Source organism: Danio aesculapii, chromosome 22, assembly GCF_903798145.1.
Source record: "Danio aesculapii chromosome 22, fDanAes4.1, whole genome shotgun sequence".
Lineage (NCBI taxonomy): Eukaryota > Metazoa > Chordata > Actinopteri > Cypriniformes > Danionidae > Danio > Danio aesculapii.
Window position 1 is genome coordinate 15,943,435 of NC_079456.1, and position 24,814 is coordinate 15,968,248.

Below are 24,814 nucleotides of genomic sequence, written 5' to 3' on the forward strand. Positions count from 1 at the left end.
AGTTAGCTGGCTCTATGCTAACAGTCACAGAAATTATTTTGCATAAACCCTATTTATAATCTTACTGACAAATACATTTATTTTGACAATTATTTAAATGCTTTGTATTTTCAAATGCAGGTTCCACAAATTACATAAAATTAGCACGCTGGTCATTTTTCTTAAGCTAACATCACTGCTCTTTGAAAAAGCTACTTTATGTGGCATACTGGTTACTCTAGCATGCACAGAATATAGTAAAGACAAAATTCTAACAGAATAGTAGTATGCTACACTGTTTAGTAGTTTTTCTGTACTGAATAATGCTAGTATGTCTAGTTAAACACCTTTAAACCCAATAAATGTTATGAAACAATTCTACTGTGCTTGTAGTGAGCAGTTCTCTTGAAAATAAGCAATATTTGTTTTCTGTGTACATTATTCATGTTATACACTGCAGAAATAGCTGAATTAGCATGCTGTTCTGAACATACAGCACAATAGCATATCCTGTGAGTCAACACTGCCCCCTTCTGGCCAAAACAAGTTAACATTTCAGAGAAGAAATTCATACAACTAAAAATATTCTCCCACTTTGTCATAATAAACTATGGGTCAAAGAAGCCCACTGAGGAAGACATGTGTTCACAAGATGGCTGAGCTTTTAATCCAAAACGTGCATTTTTGGCTTGGACTTTTCAGGTCCATTTGGATGGCTCCATAACATATCAAATTGAGCGAACAAGGTCATTTAGGAAAATGCTTAGCTGGAGTTGTGGTTCACCTCCCACTGCACAGTGAAGTGTATGAATGGATGTTTCGTAGGATGGTGGCGTTAACCGATGTTAGCATGACTTATAACTCGGTGTCAGCCAGACTCCAGGCGGCTGGATGTGTGAGGTTACTGTGGAAACGGTTTGTTTTTGTTTTCATTTTAGGCAACTACCATCTGTGGTGGAAGGCTTTTTTGGTATTTTGGGTTGACCGTAGTTTCTCTCTCACGTTTTGTCCATTACTGCTGTCACTGCCAAGCTTTAACCCACATAAAAGTTCAACAAATTGAAAAAAGTGACTCAGTGTCAATCGTCATGAAATGCTAAAGCCTCAATGTTGTGTCCATGACCAATCTGACTGCTGTTTTCCTTTCCTCTGTGGTCTTAGGCTGGCCGTGTCCTCCATTACACCTCTATTAGATTATGTGTTTTCATTCAGGACTCGCCCTTATGCTCACTATAACACTTATTTTCATTTTTAGGAGCTTGGACTGAACATGCTAGTTCCATAAACCTCTTTTAGGCCTGTCCTTTCAAATACTCACAGGAATATTTGGTTATATATGATTAAAACTTGTATAATGTGTGCAGAATGCATTGGCTAGTTTAAGATAGTAGTCCAAAATTCTTTACACTGAAATGAACAGATTTTGGCTGCTTTATCTTTAATCTAAAATGGTGTGTCACGTTCAAAAACAAACTTATCAGCATTTTCCTGACAGAAACAACTAAACTTTCTAAAAACATTCATCCACACAGTGGAAACATGTTGTTAAGTTAAAGCCTCCCTGCTTTTTAAAAATCTTATGTTGAAAAAGTTATTTTAAGACACTTAGCTTAGCTATAGGTTAAAACACCACATCTGAAAACCTCAGGAAAGAATTTCACAGTTTATTGATCTCTTTTTAGGCAAAATTTGTACTTTTGCTTAGCATTTGCATAATATAATAACATTTGGTCTATCAAATGTTAATTTAGCTTAGCTAAACTGTAGGTATGCTTATGCCTCTGCGTGATAATAATGCTAACACTAATACACCAAGTGTTTGGTGTAATAAGTGGTGTGTTTGCTGTGACAAGAATTACTTAATTTTAATACAGCACACTGCAATTTAGTGCATTTTGCCTGTGCTTAAACAGGACTATGGGTGATTAGCGCATGTATTTGTGCTGAGATACAGTTGTGCAACTATTAGCATAATAAACTCTCAAATTAGGCCATCTGAAGATCTACTAAGTAATCTGTCTAGACAGCATTTTTGCTGTGAGTTTTGCCTGCAAATGCTACATGCTAATATTTGCAGTACTGTATTTACTACTATTAGTGGCTGATTGACCTGAAAACCTGAAACGAATAACATTTCTGCATATAGGATATCCCGTGCTAGTATTTTAACTTATTATTGAGCTGCTCGATTCCATATTTAGCATGTTTAGTTTAGCTTAGCTTCACTGTAGGTAAGCTTACGCCTCTGCGTGATAATAATGCTAACACTAATACACCAAGTGTTTGGTGTAATAAACATAAAAGTGGTGTCTTTGCTGTGACAAGAATGATAAAGACTTCATTTCAATACAGAACAGTGCGTTTTGCATGTGCTTAAACAGGACTGTGGGTGGTTAGCGCATGTATTTGTGCTGAGATACAGTTGTGCAACTATTACCATAATAAACTCTCTAATGAGGCCATCTGAAAAACTACTGAATAATCTGTTTAGACTGCATTTTTGGGCCACGTACTGTAGGTTTTGCCTGTAAATGCTTCATGCTAATTGCAGCACTGTATTTATAGTGGCTGATTGACCTGAAAACCTGTAATGGATACGGTTGCTGCATATAGGATATCCCGTGCTAGTATTACAACTTATTATTAAGTTGCTCGATTCTATGTTTAGCATGTTTAGCATGTTTAGCTCAGCTTAGCTTCACTGTAGGTATGCTTACGCCTCTGCGTGATAATAATGCTAACACTTATACACCAAGTGTTTGGTGTAATAAACATAAAAGTGGTGTGTTTACTGTGACAAGAATGATAAAGACTTAATATCCACTCAGCACAGTGCAATTTAGTGCATTTTGCATGTGCTCAAACAGGACTGTGGTTGGTTAGCGCATGTATTTGTGCTGAGACACAGTTGTGCAACTATTAGCATAATAAACTCTTGAATGAGGCCATCTGAAAACCTACTGAATAATCAGTGTAGACAACATTTTTGAGCCATGTACTGTAGGTTTTGCCTGCAAATGCTACATGCTAAAAGCAACACTGTATTTAGAGTGGCTGATTGACCTGAAAACCTGTAATGGATACGGTTGCAGCATATAGGATATCCCGTGCTAGTATTACAACTTATTATTAAACTGCTCGATTCCAAACAGCTGCTTTAATACAGAACGCCACTGTTAGCTTTGTGCAGTTCAAAGCTGACTAGATATATTACATCTGCCCTACATTAGCACAGGCCCTTCCCAACTTCATAGACCACAGACAATAAATAGGATGGAAAACTAGCAACCAAAAGGCCTTACACCCGGTTATTACACACATGAGAAGGCACACATGCTGACGTAAGACAGGATAGCGTAGCTTACTTAGATGCTAAACACCATATCTGGGTATTCAAAAGAAAAGGACTTGTTGAAATATAAGCATCCAGCATCCGTTTAAGCTGTGCGTCGATGCCAAAGGCAATAACTTGTGGAAAAGCTGTAGGCTACTAAAGAAAAGAGAATCCTCTGATGCACAGCTCATGAAGAACGGATATTGCTAGCTCATTAGCTGCTGAGTTTCATAACCTTCTGAGCAAACATATGAGCTAATCCAATATAGCAGATGAACTTAATTGGAGCTGGGATATGTGTGTGTGTGTGTGGCTTCTATGGGAAAATAAGCAGCGTTCAGTCAAAGGGAAACTCCAAACTCTTTGGTCTTGAGCTGGGTAAATATTTTTCTGGTTTGGATTTATTTAGCTGCTAATTATTGTGAGAAATGTGGGTGACTGCAGCGACAAGCCCATCGCAGTGAACTGTAAGACCCATGCTCTCGCTAGCACATCTGTTCAAAGAGACTGGTGCCCTTTGTAGCTTATTTGAAACAGTTTGTCTGTGTCGTAATCAAAGTACTTCATGAGGTGGCTTGTTTATTGTGGTCTTTTTTGTGTAGGAAAAGTTTTCGGTTGAGAACAGAACTTGATTATATCGGTGTTTGATTGGATTGTGTGGGGGAGCGCAATGCGGTAGGCTCTGCTAATATTAGCGGGAGCTTGCTGAGGAAATTTTCCTTTCGCATTGCTCATACTAATGCTAAAATGTATGTGGCTCAAAGTATATTACTTTAATGCTAACAAGCAATGTACTGTATGTTCATAGCCGAAGCGACAGGCTTTCAAAGTACACTCCATGTTTTTCAATTCAATTCAATGTTTATTTCTATAGCGCCTTTAAAATGTAGACTGTGTCAAAGCAGCTTACCATATAATTTCTAGTAAATCAAAGGAGTTTGGAATGTAATTCATTTAATGGATGATGATTATGTTGTATGGTAATATGTTGAGTTATGATCATTTTAAGTTAAAATTCAATTTTAATTGTTCATATAGAGAATTCTCTTTGGTTGTCAACGCTATTCCTGTAGCTTTGAGGAATTTAGTTAAAGGTATAGTACAATACTCTTCTGTAATACCTACACTGGTTGATTTGTTTATTAATAATTATTCATTTCTGGATATTAAATGTAACAACAAGGTCTTGAGATCACTACTGACAAAAGTATATTTTCCTCTTCCTGTTAAAAGAAAAGTTTTATCTGAGAGATTTTCCAAAGCGGACACTATTGAAGTTAGAAAAAGATACCTATCATTTCCCTTGTTACCTAAAATGAAAGAAGTACATTTCAAAACAATTAATGACATTTATCCATGTAACGAATTCCTTAGAATAAGGTTTAATTTAGACAGTAATGCTTGTATTTTCTGCTTGAAAGATATTGAATCTCAGGAACATCTTTTTTCTAGTTGTTCTATTGTCAGATCCTTTTGGGACAGAATGTATGAATGGTTGATGACCAAAAATGTAATACCTGCGTTTGACTATCCCATTGTGAAATTTGGCAGTTTTATGAAAAACAAAGAAATTGAATTTCTGTGTAATAATATGTTGATTGTAGCAAAATTTTATATTCACAAATGTAGATTTGTTAAAGTTTGTCCTTGTTTCAAAGCATTTAAAAATGATTTCAACATTTTATATAAATCTATAAAACAGGTAAAAACAGAAGGTGCCTTAAAGCTCTCTAAGCTTTTGTCAACTTATATGGACTGACCCCCCTTGAATTTAATGTATTTTCTTTTGTATTATTTAAGGTTTATTTATGTTATTATTATTTTGTACTGTTTTTGTTTATTATATGCTGCTTGGATATAATGTTATATACTGTATGTTTAACAATGGAAGTTGAAAATGCCTGTTTGTTATCTGAAGGTTAAATCATTTTTTTTTTTTTTTTTTTATTCTAGTAAATTGAAACTGTGTCAGTCTAGTTTTCAGAGTTTAAGTACAGTTTAGTTCAGTTCAGTTCAGTTCAGTTCAGTTCAGTGTGGATAAATTTCACTGCTGGAAGTCAAAACTGAAAAGCAAATCAATTGATGCGCAGCTCCACAAGTCCCAAACCAAGCAAGCCACCGTGCGATCTCTCCATCACTAGAAAGATTCATGTTTGTCCAGTCCACTAATATTGTCAAGACTTGATATTTTTAATTAAAAGGCATCATAAATCATTCTTTTCTGTGTTGTTTTGACTCCTAATCACAGTTTTTGAGTAGACACAGACTGTAGACTCAAAAGTAAATGGCCACTGGTATGATTGGCTTACAGTTTTGCCTGATTACAAATTTACAAGCTTTGCTTTTAAGTAGGCCCCAGTACAAAAGAGCATTTGATTTTTCAGTTCATTACAAGTATAATTCAATTCAAGGATAAAAAAATTAAGTGCTTGAAATGACGAATGACTGAAATTTCTGAATATTGTATAAAATTTCGACAAACCACTGCAACAAGAGAAATCTCAGCAACCAGCTAGAAAAACCTTAGGCATAAAGGGTCACAAACCACTAAAACTAAAACAATTTTTTTTAGATGTTTACAGATATATATATATATATATATATATATGCCATGTTTGTTCCTAAAAACACTATGAGGACACATATATTTCAGTCAAAAAATGAAAATTGGTTGTTTTTGCGTTATTTCGAGCAAATTCGTTGTTCTGGTTTAAAAATTTTTTTAAATCAATGTCACAGTGATGAGGTCATTGTGTAAATTCCTGTGTGGTGATTAGCCGTCAGCACCGATCAGTACAAAGTGACGTCATTGAGTTCTCAGTATGTCTCTGCATTATTTATGAGGAAGAGTTGGTTTGAACCAATCAGCGTGTCTTTTATGGATGACATACAACATAATTAAAATGCACGAACAGTGTTAAGTAACAAATTACAAATACTCAAACTACTGTAATTAAGTAGTTTTTCTCAGGAATTGTAATTTACTAAGTAGCTTTAAAAATGTGCAATTTTACTTTCCCTTGAGTACATTTTTAGTGAAGTATCGGTACTTTTACTCCACTACTTTCCTTCAACCTGCAGTCATTACTTTATTTTTTCTTGTCTATGGGGATTAGAAAACGTCTAACCTAAAATCAACCAAATATCAACATCTGATTATGTAACAGCTTGAAGCTGTGTGGACGTTACCACTTTAACGTCTATCAGATGTTGGATTTTGGTTGCCATACCTGACGAATAAATCTCAGTATTTGACGTCAGTATGATGTTGGTTTAAGATGTTGGCTCAACGCTGGATTTTAGTCACTTTCGAACACAAGCTAAAAATCAACCAAATATCAACGTCATTTGACCACGTTATTGGACATCAAAATAACATTGTCCTTAGACGCTGGCTAGACATTGAATTTTGGTTACCTGACGTCACAACCTAAATCTAACCTAATATTAATGTCTTATGACATTGTGTGCCTGCTGGGCAATAAATAAATGCACTATAGAATGTTATGTTTACACAACCACAAATTACATGTAATTTACAGTGTAATACTCACTACTCTTGAGAACTTTTGAAAGGTCGTTTTACCCATACTTTGAGTAATATTTACAATAGATACTTTAACTCTACTTGCACTACATTTTTTTGTTCTTTTACTTAAGCATGATTTTTCAGTACTTTTTCCACCACTGTGCATGACATATCTTCATCGCTTCTTAGCTGGAAAGCTACGGTCACACCGGGCTTTGTGTGTGCGAAATTCTGTCGTGCTGCGCTGCGAAAAGGGGCGGGATTAAACAAGCTTATTAGACATTAAAAAAGAGAGCGATCGCTCCATGTTTTAAATTTCTGTCCAGAGAGGCCCTGTTTTGATCCTCGATTGGTCTCACGCAGCCAAGTGATGCGATTTCGCAGGTTAGAGTTCACCAAGCTTGAACTTTGCACCGCAGCAACATGCGAAGCTTGACGCATGACCCCGCGTTTCCGGTCTGATGCATTCGCGTGCGTATGAATGGAAGTCTATGGGAAGAAAAGTCAAGTGTGACCGCACCTTTAGAGAGTTCAGCGAAGCATGGTCCAAATGGTGTTACCAAGCACAATTAAATTCAATAGAACTGTTCAGAGACATGGGTCAGCAGTGTTCCATTTTAAAGTGTGCCGAAAGAAAAGTGTTGCTTCCATTTCTCCGCAACACAAGCACAACTGGCATGTCAATGCAAGCAATTAAATTACAGTAGTCTGCTATCACACAAGGTATGTTTGTTTTATAAGAAACATGGTAAAATCTGGATTTGCCACTCGTCTTCTTTTAAAAAAAAAAAGCGGTTCCAGTTCGTATTGATTGTCACGTCTCTACAAATTTGGTCAGTGCAAGATTAATGTTCTTTATGTTTATTCAGATGGCAAAGTTAGTATCGTCAACAGTACTCTTTTAGATTTTGAAGACATACCTTAGTTAAAATAAATGAAGTTACAAAGGTTGGTAACACTTTATTTTGATGGTCCATTTGAGTAGACTGTCTGCTTAATATCTGTTGATACTGCTCCTTCAACAGACATTTAACTGACTATAAGAAACTTGGCAAGTACATGTCAATTTACACTAACCCTAAGCCCAACCTTAACCCCAGCCTAACAGTCTACTTATAATCTAATGAGAATTAGTTGGCATGTAGATGCAATGTAACTAAAATTCAACAAATGGACCATCAAAGTAAAGTGTGACCCTAAGTTTATAGTAATATCACTACAACACTTCAGATGGCAAAGTTAGATAGCATTCTCAGATCCGCTGTAAATGCTGCTCTCCGAATTACTTGCTGCGTCCCAATTCGCATGCTTATTCTACACCCTAAAAGCATGTGCTTTTTTGTGAGGGAAAAATAAATACTTTTGAGTGTGTAACAGAAGAGTATGCAAGCTTTGGGACATATACTACTTCCTCGTTAACAGATCGTTGCTTAGTTATGAGCCCTGTCAATCATCTCGACACATCATCCACATTTCTTTAATATTTAATTTCCTACCTTATTGAAGAAGCAGCAGCTGGTTAATCTCCCATCCACAAGTCTTTCATGCAGAGAAATCTTTTCAGGTCTTTGGATAAATATGCATTCAGACGTTAATGTCCAAACACGTCTTTATATAAATTCAGTATTGTTGTTGCAGATGAAATATAACACGGAAAATGTGATTTAATTTTCCAGTGGGCTGGATATTAATTAACAGTCATTCAAACAACTTTATTTACTACATATTTGTAGTGGGCTGGATATTAAATAACAGTCATTCAAACAACTTCACCGAAGCTTGTCTACTTGACGGTTTGTCTCGCACATCTGCCATGTTTGTAGTTTATTTACACTTTTCACCTGGGTTTGTAGTCGAAATCACGTCCAACACGCAATGTACTGTGGGCAATATCAGTGGTTAGAGTATGGACGCTTCTACACTTAAAATTTTTACCTGAAATAGTAAACCATCCGTGAACCTTTGGCATACTCTTTTCAACATACTACGATTTGGCACATACTAATTCTATTTACAAGTACTAATTAGGATGGATTGTACTCGAATTGGGAATGTCTTCCCTGAATCTGTGTTTGTGTTGCCGGCGTGCAAATCAGCTGTTGTACATGTAATGAAAGTCCGTTTTTTATGCAAACCCTTCCCTCTTTCGCCACACGACACTTTGACATAAACAGCACTGGACTCACCCACTTTACAGGCTTTTTTCAACCTAGAGAAGTAAAAACACCCTGCTGAGACAGGGATTTCCTGGCGCTTTAATGCAATAGGTGTAATTTAGATTTAATTCCAATTAACTGCACAAAGACCGGAAACATTCGTTTAGACCATAAATAGGGTTGATTTTGATGTCCACTAATCAGTTATTCGAAATGGCGCCATTGATAGACTTCATCAATAATGCAACACGCTCAAATTGAAGTGGGTAGTGAAAAATCCGTTCTTCCTGTAAGTGCCCGCAGAAAGACGAGTGACCATACTATAGTAATTTTCCATAAAAATGATGGGAGTCTTAAGGTTGGCTGTTTGTTTAATAAAACACGTCGAGCAGATTGTTTCCTCCTCAATTATGCGCATATGGATAGCGCATTTGGTTCTCCCATGGAAGAATGCGCTTGTAAAAATTACACTATCTCGACAGCTCATTCTTCTTTCAGATAAGCCACATAATCCTCCCCTCTCACGTAGTGAAAACTCGCATATCTCATCTCCACCATCCCTGCCGCCAAAACGTATTTACGCATGACAGTTAAAAACCGACAAACAACTCTGTCTCACGTAGGTTCCTGACAAAGTGCTCCCACCTTGCAAAGTGTGTTCGGCTGCTGTTCGGATGCAGCATGAGGTGTCTGGGGTCATTATTTATTCACTTAGATTAGCTGCGCTGAAAACAGCGGGCCGATTCTCCCACAAGCATTCATTTATTGATGTGCAGGCACACGGCTGCATTATTCTGCCCTCCTGCCGTGCTTTATATGCCCCCCCACTGTTAACCCTTTGATCCGTCTGTCTGACTGTCTGTCTGCCCGTCTGTCTCAAGGACATTTGCTACTGGAAATAGCTTCGCTGTGATAATCTAGCAAGTGCATAGACAAACAATTTTGCATAAACTGATGGATGCGTGACGTTTTCGTGTGATGGTATGCAAATTTGCAACAGTTCAAAAAAGTCATGCTATTTATGAAGTTAATTTTAGCTTGAACAGAATAATGGAGTTACAGTACATGTAGTAATATATAATATATAGACTTGGGAAACTTTACTTTGAAAGTAAAGTTAGCAACTACATAAAAACATTCCTGATTCATCCATTTTCTTTTCGGTTTAGTTCCTTTATTCATCAGGGGTCACCACAGCGGAATCAACCACCAACTTATTCAGCATATGTTTAACGCAGTGGATGCCCTTACAGCTGCAACCCAGTTCTGGAAAACACCTATACACTTTTGTTTACACACATACACTACAGACAATTTAGCTTACCCAATTCACCTATAGCACATGTCTTTGGACTGTGGGGAAAACCGGGGAAACCCATGTGAACATGGGGAGAACATGCAAACTCCACACAGAAATGCCAATAGACCCAGCCGAGACTTAAACCAGCGACCTTCTTGCTGTAAGGCGACAGAGCTAAAAATGACTTTCTTTGACATAGACCATAATGTGCTCACCTAGCAACCTCCTCGCAACCACATGGCAACATTATGAATGTGATATGTTATGCTACATTTCTTTGCGCATTTTACACATTTTCATAATGGGTTTTAAAATGAGCCCCCTTTCACCAAGAATGTAACAAATTTAAAATTTGGCTTAATATGTGCCCCCGGAATGCAACCACCTAGCAACATCCTAGTAACATTGTTAATAAGAAAGGGTAATTTTAATGTTATTTATTATTTAAAGTTGGATTCCTATCACTCAAACCAGAAATTAACTAGTGAAGGTTTGTTCTTTTTTCTTTTTTATAATTATTTTTTAGGGGTTTCCACCTTTAATGATAGGACAGTGGAGATTAGAGACAGGAAAGTGTGTGGAGGAGATATAGGGGAAGGATTGACAAAGGACCTCGAGACAGGAATCGAACTCAGGTCGCCGCGAGCACCTCAGTGCTATGTGTCGAGGATATTGGTGCCGACTGAAGGGTCGTTCTTGAACGATTCGTTAATTTTGAACAAATCTTTTATGTGACTCGAGAACCATAGATATTTACATTAGATGTCGCCTACGCTATTGGTGTCTATTGGAAGGAATACGTCAATAGAGCCGCCATTTTAGTACAGGGTAGCGCTCCTTTGAAATGAATGTGGGACCAAGGTGCAGTGGAGGACTGGCCATCAGGAGCCAGAGATATATACACATATATACATATATCTATGATCGGGGGTTTTCCCCGTGGGCTGTATGCAAATAATTTTTTTTAATTACGAAAATTCAAATTTTACATCACTTTTCTACATTGATGGATAGGTGACCGCACGGGCATTGCCAACAAAAAGCGTGTGTTTTTGTGCATAGAAATGTATTATCCTCTCTACCTGTTAAATTTGATCTAATCTGTGTCCTGAAAAACACACCCCCACTCCCTCTTTCACTTCACATTGTAACGGAGGGAGCGATTCATTTGTGAATAAGTCCTTGGTGTGAGTTGTTTTTTCATCACATGAAAGACAGAAGCCAATCAAATGCAGTCAAAACTGGAAAAAGATTTGATGCGTTCATCTCTCGAGTCCTCGGTTTGAGTCGTTCGTTCATCACATGAAAGACAGAAGCCAATGATATGAGTTTAGAGCCGGAAAAGGATTTGATCTGTTCATTTCCTGAGTCTTCGGTTTTGGGTAATCTCTTTACATGCCGTCACATGATGAACGAACGACTCAAAAACCCGAAGACTCAAAAAGTGAACTAATCATGGGTGTTTCCGGCTCAGACTGTACACATTAGTTAAGCTTATATGGAACTGTCAGCGTCAGGTGAAGGAATGACTCAAATTTAAAGACATGCCAGATGAGGTGATCATAGGCAAAACACCAGGTAAACAATGAAGGATTATTTCCTCTTTCTTAGTATAGTAGCTTTCTAGTTATGACTTGATCAACATTTGGGCTAGGTGTAGATGTGTTTGGAAGCATCTTGTAACATTTTAATGTTTGTTTGGCAAATTAATCAAAATGAACAAAACAACTCAAAAAAAGATTTGTTCATTTCGATGAACAAGACTCAAAGGTCAGAGTCAGTAAAATGATCCAAACTTACCATCTCTAAAATTAACCAGCTAGCAATATTCTGAATAGATTATATAAATTGGTAATTTGTCCATTGTAATTGTGTGCTCTAAATTTAACCACCTAGCAACTACAGAACAATGACATTTTGTATGGATTTAAATTCATACTGAGTTGCACCAAAATGCAAACACCTAGCAACATTGTAACAAGGTTACATTTTAATTATCAGTTTTGCTCAAGTAACCACATAGCAACCCCGCATCATTCTGGCCACAACCAAAAACAATACCATATCATTTAACATCTATTTCCCAAAATTGTGTGCTTCTCTTCACAAGATTAAAAATTATTTTAGTCAATAAAATCCCTACAGTTTTGCATGGTGGTAATCTATCCACCCCACCAACCAGTCATGTCTGTATTTAAAGTTCACGCTCTGTGCTTAATCAGAGTCTTAACCTATCTGCCCTGCCTGAGCTTGACCCATTGATTTCATAGGCTGCTGAGCATGGCACTTTGACAGTCACCATGGCAACTAATATTGAGGTGTCCACCTGAAGAGTGAAGATTGAAGACCTGTGGAGACCTCTTCCTCAAGTGTGTGTCCACATCCTTCTCTGAATAGCATTCTCAGGGATGCATGAAATGGTTTTCATGTCAGCCTGTCCAGATGTGTTGCTATCAATATCTTAAAGTAGGTTTGTAACTTGTGTGGCTTGTCTTGGCTGCACCGACTTGGCCTTTGTTGAAGGATGCCCTCCGGTCTTCTCCTCCAGCGTCTCTAATGAAAGGACATAGGGTCAATACTTACATTTGCAGCACAGTTGTGTCTTCAGGCCTCACCGCGGGATTTCATAATGAATCATTTATGTGGGTGAAAAGGCTGTCTGAATATCCGATCAATCCTTGGGCCTGTTTCTAATAGGCAAGACTTGAGCATTCCCTGCATTTTTAGGACACCAGAACTAGTTAGAAGATCATTATCAGTTCAAAGAGTGCTCGATTTCTGTAGCAGTACCTTATCTCTTGCTCTTTTTCCGCCACAGCTATACAGGCTACGTGGTGGGGAATGGACTGCAAGCCCAGAAACACAACCCAGAGATAAAGGTCAAAACTGCAAATCCAATCCTCGTCAGCGTGAAGGAAAAGCTAGAGCACTTCAACCAGGTAGGTCCAAAAACATCTGAAGTTAGAACATCCATCCGGCTGGATTTGGCTCAAAAGATGTATTCTTGACCTTTACCCTGATTCGCAGCACTGCTAGGGACTCTGGGCCCTATGCACAGGCTTCTGCTTCAGGCCCCCTTTGTTGAAATCACATTCTGGGGGAAACCCACCCTGGATTTTGCTGAGACCTTTGTACTCTGTCCATCCTTTCCCCTCTATATGTGACCCCCCTGACCTTACCCTCTAAACATAAGTGTGACAAAAAGTGTGTAGTACTAAACTTATGTACAGTTTGTCAAGATATCTGGTACAACTTTGAGGAATAATAAGAAATTCTATTTAGTTGAAGCCAGCAGCCTTCTGGGCAATGCACTGACATGTAGCTTGGTTTTGCTTTAGGCAACTCAAGTTCGAGTCCCGACTTGGGGATCTGTCCTTATCCCACCCCCCTTCTCTTGTACTGGCTCTCACAATAAGCCAAAATGCCAAAACTAATTCTCAAAAAGAAACATAACTGTTTTGTTGTATAGATAATATGGCTTTGATGGTGTAGGCCAGATGTGCACTGAGAAAGATCCGACAATCAGAAGTTTGAGCTCTTATCATTCAGTTTGATCGACTTTTCAGCTAAATCCAAACCAACTAAAGTTGGGCAATTAATCAAAGGGGATTTTCATGTGCAGTTTGTGCAAGTCAGTTCTTGTAAACCTCCAGCAAATTCATTCAGATGGGACTGTGTTTTCTACACAGAAACATTGATTTAAATTTGATTTTATTGGTAAATAATGACATCAAGATAATTGATCAAGATAACAAGATGTTAAGCTTCAAATGATCAGGAACTTGTCACAGACAAGCCAAGCCCTGGCCAATTAAGAAAAAATAATGGAGCTTGGCTAACATTTTTAGACTTCACATTTATACCCACATTTACAATGACAAGCTTTCTTTTTTAAATATTTATTTAGCATTTTAAGCCTTCATTTTAATAGGACATTAGTTAGACAGGAAGTGAAGATAGAGCTGAACAGTTAGGACAGGATCAGGAAAGATTTCCAAGCCAGCAATGAAACTCGGGATGCCCAAACCACAGTTGTGCTACAGTGTATGTCAGTGCACTCCCTATAAGGCTACCAACACCAAGAGAATGACAGGATTCCTGATGCAAGATTTGTTAAATTATTTTGTCTACAGATCTTTAGTGTAAAGTTTCTACTAAAGATGCATTTTTTTAATCTTTTAAACAAGATAATACTGTGGTCAAATTGTGCAAGCAAAAAAGTACAGCTATGGCTTGTGTGTATTTCTTTTTATAAACCTTTCACTGAATGTTTGCTTTGCAAGCCAAAAAAGAAGACATTAGGTACCACAAGAAATGCTAGTTTCAAGCTTGCCCACCAAACAAAAATAGTCTAGGCCAACTCATCACATGTCAGGAGTGGTGAGACTGTCATTAGCCCAGAGTTTGCTCTGTGATCAGAGTCTATGGTCATGCCAAGCATCCTCAGCAGGAGTGTTGAAGACCCGCTTGGCATGGCGATAGAGTCTGTCGCTCCTGCAGCTGTGTTTGGGAGGGGACGGTGGGCAGCTCTGTTGGCCCTCTGGAAGCCATTTTGTAACATCTTTCATTGCTCCATTAAAACCAGACGCTCTGGTTCCACATTATGTCCAAACCCGACCCAGCCCTGGCCACAATGCTTCGCAGAGAGGACTTGCATCACTGGCAGGCAAGAAAGCTGGGAAAGTACAGTAGATTTGTGTCAGGGGTTGAGGAGAAGGTCACTATGAACCGCTTGCAGAATTACTCCCATTATTCCCACAGGTCATCACATGGGTTTTTGCTGTCACAGTGACCTATGGTGGTTTTTAGTGTCTAGCTGGTATTTCATTAACCTTCCTGTGTAAAACCTGACAGGTAAAATATGTCATTGGTGTACAAATAATGGTAATACTTAACCTATGTACTGTACCCTTGGGAACAGGAGCCTATGTAATAAATAGTGGGCATTCCAAAATAGAGACTTGAACATGGTTAGTCAGGATGAGTTAGTATTCAAAGCATATCAGCATTAGAGTCTTCACATAATTGTTGACAAATTCCAATTAAAGTAATATGTTAGTATCAGTAGTGTGGGATTGTATTTTGGCAAGAGGGAACCAACCATGATGGCTTTCTTTTGTTGAAAGTTTTCAAGCCAACCATGAAAGCACCATAAAATTAGTCCAAGTCAATTGTGCATAAAAATTCAAAAACTGTTCCATACCTTCCCAATCTTAAATCTAATTCTCCATTGTGCGCTTTTCACTTAGAATGTTTTTATAATGTTTTCAGCAACTTACTTGAATTTAATTTAATATAAATGACTTTTGATCACTATCGCCACCTTGTACACACTGCAAAAATGTATATTTTGCCATGTTTTTAAAGGGTCACGAAACACTAAAACACATTTTTTTTAAATGTTGACAGTCATATATGTGTCCTACACTGCTAAAAACACTATTAGGACACATATTTCACAAAAAACTGCGGCATTTCGTGCAAAATCGTTCTTCCGGTTTGAAACAAAATTTTAAAGCTGCGTCATGGCGATCAGATCCTTGTGTGTATTCCACTGTAGAGAGTGAATGTCTGTACTGACGAGTACATCGTGACGTCTCTGAGTGTGCAGCATTATTTCAAGAGAAAGACTTGGTTCAAACCCATTTAGTGCGCTCTATTGTGAATGAGGTACAACTTGCATTAATATGCGTGATAGCTTCGAAGAGGTGAAGTGTTCAGACGGCAGAGAGATGCCACGTTGTGTTGCCAAAACAAGTGAAAAAACAAGAATTGCTTGGAGACATGGGTCGTCAGTGTTGTGTTTATAAATATGCTGCAACGAAGGTTTTGTTTTCATTTCCCGATATGAGAGCGCAGCTGGACTCACGTGTGGACTACAGTGCACGCGACAGAAATGCGTTTGTAAGGAACATTTTTTACCCGAGAGCTTTTCTCATCTGGAAATGGTGAAATCCGGATTTGCCACTCGTCTCCTTTTAAAAAAGACGTGGCTCCAGTTGGTGTTGATTGTCCTGTCCTGATTTCTACAGGTCCTCGCTGTTGTATGCACAATCACACCCCCGTCTCTCGTTTTCGCTTTCGGTATGAGGGCGGCATGATCACCTTTTGCCTAGAGCTCCAGTTCAGATTGCTCCGGCCCTGACGGTGACCTATCATGCACAAAACAAACAATTAAATGATTAAAGTGACGATCGGGTGCGGATACATATATCAGATAAAAAATTTGTGCAGGCGGGTGGTGGGTGGATGATTAGTATGAAGCCGCGGATTCGGGTGTCATTTCAGCTGATCCGCGCATCTCTAACACACACAGCTTTCTGATGCCACATTACCTACCAAGTGCATCTAAGTTACCGAGAAATAGGGAAGGTTTTTTTTTCTTCTATTCGCTGTGCGGTATCAAACATTTACGGGGGGCATGCATGAAATGTTCCTGAATGAAAGTGAAAGTGCCAAACTGCAGTTAAAGTTGACTAAATAATAATTTGGCAAGTAATTCAATTACTGATGTCCATGCAAACACAGTCACTGTCTTTCTCCCCTGTGTCTGTGTTTGTTTTCCCTTTGTGAAAATCAGCGCGTGCCCAAACGGAAACTTCCATTTTTATGCAAAACCTTCCCTCTTTCCCTCCCCCGACACTCCCACCTAAACAAAGCTGGACTCACCCACTTTCCTGACTTTTTCCAAACTAGAGGTGTGAAAACACCCTGCTGAGACAGGGGGGTTTCGTGGCACTTTAAGTAAAAAAATACTTTAAAAACAAACAAGACACATTTATTTAAAGGGCACCTATGGTAAAAAATCTACTTTTCAAGCTGTTTGGACAGACATATGTGCATGTATGGTGTATAGACCGTCATATTGGGGTGATATAAGCACACCCAGTGCTTTTTTTTCAATTTAACAACATAAAAAACGGTGGACCAATTAGAGCGGTTTTTAGATCGACCGCTACTTTACGTAGGAGAGCGGTCCCCCCGCCCACCAATATTGATTGACAGGCGCGTCATCATATCCTCAGTTTGTTGATTCACGTCCGCCATTTTCAGCGTGAGTCGAAGCGATATCACTAAAGGAACACCCTAGCTCTATTTTTAGATGCAAGGCTCATTGGGCTCAACACAAGAGCAATATTCTCCACATTATCGCTCTAATCGGAATTATTGGTTGTAGCTTTAGGTAGGTTTGCAAACATGTGTACTTCTCATTGAGTCTACCTTATACCTCAGCCGTTTGCATTTCTCGCGATCACAGAAGCTCCCTGTGATCTTAACTAGGTGCTGCTGTACCTGACGCTGTGCCATGCGTTTTATAATTCTAAACATAGGTTTCTATCAGGGTACACACAACGGCGTGACAATTCGGGACACTTCATGTTTCTGCCGCGCCACAGAGAGTGTCTGGTGTGCCGTGTCGCGGCTTCGAGCAACGCATCCTGTGCCTCAGTCAAAGCTAATTCAGTGTGCGTGGTTATTAGTTTCTGTGTACAAGCTCGGTACTTTAAACTAGCACACAGTTGGCTGTAAAACTATACAAAGACACAAATGATTTTGGACTCTCTGCTTGGTCTGTGTCACAGTCGTATATGTATATGTACGACTGATTGCTGACTCCTGCTCTTTCTCTCAGTCTGCCCAAACACAGAGCGGGTGAGCTCATGGCTCCGCCCCCTTGTTACGTTGGGCGGGAAACTAATCTACATGTGAAGCAACAGACCCCTAAATCAGCGAACTGTGGACACGCCCCAACATGACACTTTTTAACACATTATAATAAAAAAATCTGAATTGTGTTTTAAACTGAACCTAAACTGGCACACTTAGAAGAACTATAATATTAATATTAAATCATAAAAAATAGGTAAACTATGTGCCCTTTAAAGAGAAATACTGCTTAAGACATGTTTACGATGTGTGTTGGATTATTAGTGTATTTTGTCTCACTCAAAATACAAGAGAAGAACACACTTAGTATTAAATATTCATTTTATGAAAACACCTCTTAATATTTAATGTGGTATTGTCTCATGAGCATATGATTCTTGCTTAAAAAATCTTTAGATGCTTTAACTAGAAGATTACACAAAATAAAATCATTTGTTTTCCAATGTACTTTAAGGTCGTCAAATATAGATCTACTGTATTTCAGAAGTCTTTGTTTCATAGGTAACATACCCGGCAATATAAAGTGTCCTGTAAATAGGACATGTGTTACACACTGAATAGTAATTGTGTCAAGATATCATGACAATTTGGCATCTTAAGTGTCACTTTGTTCTTTCTGAGAGATCCTGAAATAAAAACCAGAGCCCCAGTCCCAGGCCATCTCTGATCAACGCTTATTGAGAAATTAATATTGCAATAGCATGTTCCGTGGGTGAGTCATCTTGCGCTACAGGGAAGATTTATGCGAGTTTACTTCAAAGGTCGCCGTTATTTTTTTTTCTCTGACTCTTCCATGCGTCCTTTAGCTTTGAGCGGACAGTATGATGTAATACTCTTTTGCATAAAGCTAAGTAATTTATGAGTCCTCCCTGTGCAAATGGCGAATGAAGTAAACCCCAGGCGTGACTTACAACAGCCGAGATGTGTCACGGACGGATGCTAATGAGTATGAATGCTTTCATAAGTCGCTATGCAAGTAAACATATATCAAAACACACAAACGCATACAGATATAACGTATGCAAGTAGATGTCCGCAACATATTTCAATACCATCTCAAGACACCTGAGTCTGTGTTGTTCGGTAATTGTTATGGATAGTTCACCAAACCCATATGACGACCCTTTTGTCCATGAGGTATTTTTTCCCCCATAAATCGAACCGTCAATTGGCGATTTATATCAGGAACCACCACCAAGAGCAACGTAAAAGTACTCAAGCCTGAATTAGGTGCTAAATTCTGAAATTATATGATATTTTACTATTATTTACTTATTTTACTTGCACTTATATTTTCCCTCCTGCTGTAGATTTAGGATGTAGGATTGTTTTACAAAACTAATTATTATGAACAAAGATGTCAAGAAATAAATGTGAAATTATTGTAACCTGTACAGGATTTGGAGTTGTAATTATTAATAATTATCTATAAATTAAGATTTGCATAAACCTACATAACCTACATAAAAGTTTTGCCCAATACGATAACTTTTTATATTTGAAAGCCGAAAATTGATAAATATACATTTTTCTAAGCCTATTTACAAAGGAAAAGGGCAAACAAATACATTCATTCATTTTCGTTTGGCTTAGTCCCTGATTTATCAGCGGTTCGCTACAGCGGAATGAACCGCCAACTACTCTGGCACATGTTTTACGCAGCGGATGCCCTTCCAGCTGCAACCCGGTACTCAGAAAGCAAACAAATACAAAAGACAACTAATTTTATTTTAAACCTTAACTGCTGAAGACAAGAAAACTGTAAGGATTTTTTTTTTCATAAAGCGTTATTTTCTTATCAGGATGATAACAATTACTTTCAGAATAAGCATCATTTATCTGCTGATAACAGTATGGCAACTGATATATGTGGATCCATAGGAAAAGGTACTAACATTTCTCCTATTGGATTCCAATGAAGATAAGCATCATACACGTTTGGAATGATGTGATGGTCAGAAAATATAACTTTTCATATTTGGAAGCTGATTATCAATATATAGGTCAATAAATAGTAAGAAATTGTTTTTAAAAAATCATCAAAATTTTATGTTTTGTTCGTATTAATTATCCTAAAAATTCATCACACACACAGTCTGCACACAGAGTCTGATCAATGAATCCATTGCAAAAATAAAAGAAAGAAAAAACATTACAAAATGTGTCTTCACAGAGGGATGCTTGTGTTGTCCTCTCTGTTTAAAAAAAATGGCAGTATATGTCAAAATATATGGACACACACTCCAAACATTGACATGGGAAAGGTCTGCGATTTTGGCTTTTTTTTTTTGTACGGTGGCTGTAAATCATCAAAACACCTCTCAAAGTTCTTGAGAAAAATAGAAAAAATGCAACCTGATTAAAAAAAAAGATCATATAAAAGTTTTAGAGGCAATGTGTAAATGTGATTGACCCAACGTGAGGTCGAATTGAATTTTTAACGTGCAAAATTTTCAGAAAAAAAAATGTGGAATGAACTTTCGCATTGCATGTAAAAATAAACTCCATGCTAGAAAATAATCGTGCTGATGTTGCTAACTAAAACTAAAGCATTTTTTTTGTCTATTTACGAATCAAACTATTTTTACGATGAAAAAGTTAAACTGAGAAAATATATTTACATATTAGTTAGTTTTTAAGGCAACATTGTTAAATTTCACTAAAACTAAAGTACTAAAATGACAAAAAAATACTAAAGAGGAATATTAAAAACAAAGAATGAAGATGTCAAAAGCACAAACTAACTAAAAGCTAATTAAACATCAGCAAATACTATACTAGTATATAAATAATAGCAAAAAAACAGAATTATAGAATAATTATTTGTAATTTTAACATTAATATGCACCATCGGTATGAGTTATTGGTCTGTTTATCAGACCCCTGTTGACTGCACCTCTGTATCGCTTTCCTTTGACCATTAAATTTGAATCTCAGTCCAGCTGATGAGGACTGTTGTCAAGGAGACGCGGTTTGGCAACAAAGACCCCCAAAGTGTCCCATCGATCCGTCGACTTGAATGGGGTCTTGAATCTGCCACGGATATGAGGGAATTTGTTTCCCAAATGACTGGAACTGAATTGTGCTGAAAATCCTTCTGGCGAAAAGCGAGAATGTAATGAAGACTGACTGTGAAGAGCTCTGAATATTAATGTACATCCTTGAAAATTTTAGCATCTGTCCTATTTCGTATTTCAGTGGATCATGTAAGAAGTTTAGTGTCAGAAAATATCATTTCTTATGAACGGTTGTCCATTTTTTAGAAGAAGAATGATGGCTTCATTTCAGTCCATCAGAAACATTTTGTGTTCAGCAAAAAAATTATTTTCTCACTTGGAGTTTCTGTCTTGCTTCTAATCAAAATATATATTTAAAAAAAATCTTGGATTAAGAAGCATTACTAGACAAGTAAAAGAGTAAAAGAGTTGTTTTTTTAGAAGTAATAAAGCAAATTAAGTGATTTTGTCGTTAAAATAAGCAAAAAATCTCATTAATTCATTCAGTAATTTTCCTTGGCTTAGTCCCTTTATTCATCAGGGGTCACCACAAAGTGCTGAACCGCCAACTAATCCAGCATATGTTTTAAACAGCAGATGCCCTTCCGGCCACAACCCAGTACTGGGAAACATCCACACAACTCATACACTACAGCTAATTTTGTTCATGCAATTCACCTATAGCGCATGTCTTTGGACTGTGGGGGAAACTGGAGCACCAGTAGGAAACCCACGTCAACATGAAATGTTCACACAGAATTGCCAACTGAGCCAGCAGGGTCTCAAACCAGCAACTTTCTTGCTGTGAGGCAACAGTGCTAACCACTAATCCATCGTGTCACCTCACTTTTGGTTTTAAATAAGATGATATTTCTAAACCCATTGGCAGATTATTTAGCTTGTTTTAAGGGTAATATCACTTAATTTTGACTATATTGTTTACTTATTGTTACTATATTGTTGACAATATTATTTGCTTATCTAAAAAAATGCTTCTTGATTTAGAAATTACTAAATATTTAGACTAGAAACAAGACATAAACTAAAGGTAACAGAAGCATTTTTTGCAACGTGTCGGTCAATTTGCTTATGTGAAGGGCGGGGCTTGTGATAAAGGGCAGGGCAAACAAATAAACACCCACTTTTCATAATCAGAGACCCCAGGGTCCCGCCCTTACTCTTTTTTTCATTTGTTTCTTTTAAAATATATCAAATATTAAATAAATAGAAAAAATTACTATTTATTACAATTCATTCATTCATTCATTTTATTTTCGGCTTAGTCGCTTTATAAATCTGGGGTCGCCACAGCGGAATGAACCGACAACTTATCCAGCACATGTTTTACGCAGTAGATGCCCTTCCAGCCACAAACCATCTCTGGAAAACATCCATACACTCACCCACACTCATACACTACGGACAATTTAGCCTACCCAATTGACCTGTACTGCATGTCTTTGGTTTGTGGGGGAAACCGGAGCACCCGGAGCAAACCCAAGCGAACACAGGGAGAACATGCAAACTCCACACAGAAACGCCAACTGACCCAGCCGAGGCTCGAACCGGCGACCTTCTTGCTGTGAGGCGACAGCACTACCTACTGCACCACTGCATCGCCTATTTATCACAATATAAAAAATAAATACAAATAATTATATATTGAGTTATTTACTTTTTAATTGATTGCATTTTCTTACAATAATTGATTAATTATATAAATAATAATTATACAAAGTACTCTGAACAAGCAGCAAAAATATTTTTTGGGGTGTAATTAAATACGTTTACTTTTTAATTAATTGCATTTACATTATTTAATCATTAATTAAATTGTGAATTTTAAATAATTAAAAGTATTATTCATCATAATATTTAATAATTATATTATTTATGCACAACTTTTTTGTTAAAGATTAATATAAATTAAAATAAATAGAATAAAAATAGAATAAAATGTTCTTTTTTGGGTGAACTGTCCCTTTAAGGGGGAGAGATCCTCCTTTAATTGTTTCTTCTCTAATCACAAACAAAGCAATTAAAATGTAATGTGCGGCTCAATTGAATAATGACCCGGGCAGAGAAGAATAAAGCCAGCAGTAATAAGTGTGCTGCTATTTGATCTGAATAGAAGCGGATGGAGGCGCTGGAGGAGGACAGTCTGTTTCTATGGTGCTCGTCTGACGCCTGCCATAATTCATTATACAGGAGTTAATTAACAGTCCCCTGGGGGACGATTCCCTCAAAGTCACTGTGGAGTTTAATTGTGTTTCCTTCCTCCGTCTGGAAGAAAAAGGAGGAAGGGGAAGTGAATGCAAAATGTGTTCCAATGTAGTACATTATTTCATAAAATATCAGATAATATTATTATGAATTAATATTTTAGCCTAATTATTTAACTATATTAATATTTTTTTAATAATTATTTTTAGGGTTTTTTCACCTTTTATTGGGATAGTATAGGGGAGGACAGACAGGAGAGCATTGAGAGCAGAGAGGGGAAGGATCGACATAGAACCTCGAGCCGGTAATCGAACTCGGGTTGCCACTAGGCTATCATAATATTAATATTTAAATAACATAATACATTGTTTATATATACAATAATATATATATATATATATATATATATATATATATATATATATATATATATTTTTTTTTTTTTTTTTTTTTTTTTTTTAAGCTGTATAGAAGTGTCTTGAAAAAAATCTAGTGGAATATTATTTACTGTCATCATGGCAAAGATAAAATAAATCAGTAATTAGAGAAGAGATGAGTTATTAAAACTATTATGTCTTCTCTCCATTAAACAGAAATTGGGGGAAAAAAGTAAATGGGGGGCTAATAATTTAGAGGGGCTAATAATTCAGACTTCAATTGTATATATATAAGGTTAGGTTACTTAGGTTAGGTTAGGTTAGGTTAGGTTAGGGTGGGTAAGGTTAGCTTACTTAGGTCCTCATTTCATAACAGGACCACACAAAAAAACTCACATAGTGACAACAACAAATAGACATAAAGACATAAAACATAAACATACGAAACACTCTTTAAATAAAAAAAGAATAAATAAATAATCTCTTCAAGTATCCAGCACTCTTTTCAAGCACAGAAACACCTCTGCTTTAGTATTTTTATTTAATTCTCTAATGGCTGCTGGTATGAAACCATGTTTGTATCGTTTAGTTCTACAGCTTGATACAAAAAAACCTGCGACCAGAAGGTAGGCTCAATATTGGCTCAAGATTGGCTTGTGACACCCCAGTCAGCTTACTGGACCACTTAACTATCTGATTAAGTGTGCTTTTATTCTTAATAGAAAGGTTTCCAAACCATGACACCAAAGTAAAAGATAAAACAGATACAAGAAAAGCATGGTAAAAAAAATCCTCATGTGTTTATCAATATGGAAACAGTTTAACTTTCTCAAACAGAATAGTCGCTGGTGCCGCTTTTACACACTGCTTCACAATTCTCGTCAAAGGAGAGTTTGGAGCCAAGCTATTTGTATGATCGCACACTTTCGACAGTCTGATTTTGAATGGAAGTGTTCAGCTGTGTGAGCAGCCTTCCTAAAATCGAGATCTCAAGATCTACCTGAGCTCAAACTCCCCTCTCGCCCTGGAAACGGGAGGGAGTCCCGGGCTCGAAGATCTTATGAGCTCAGGGCTCTCTCCTGGGACAGCATGCCAAACTAGCTTTATTACCAATCATCAGCTAAGTGTGAACTTATGAAACACTTGTTAGACACACACACAGTGAATTCTTATTGATCCAAAATATTGCTCCACTCAATATTAAACCTAACCAGTCTTCTGATAGCGGCTGTTGTAAAGAATAAGCTAGAAT

At 37.4% G+C, this 24,814-nt stretch overlaps 1 protein-coding gene across 2 annotated transcripts in view; it reads left to right on the forward strand.

The window, feature by feature from the left end:
* gpc5b (glypican 5b) overlaps positions 1 to 24,814 on the forward strand; it is a 62,152-nt gene that overhangs the window by 14,341 nt on the left and 22,997 nt on the right. For both annotated transcript variants that reach the window (XM_056448266.1, XM_056448267.1), the window contains exon 7: positions 13,117 to 13,237. In XM_056448266.1, the coding sequence (XP_056304241.1) occupies positions 13,117 to 13,237 (121 nt within the window). The remainder of the gene's footprint in view (positions 1 to 13,116; positions 13,238 to 24,814) is intronic.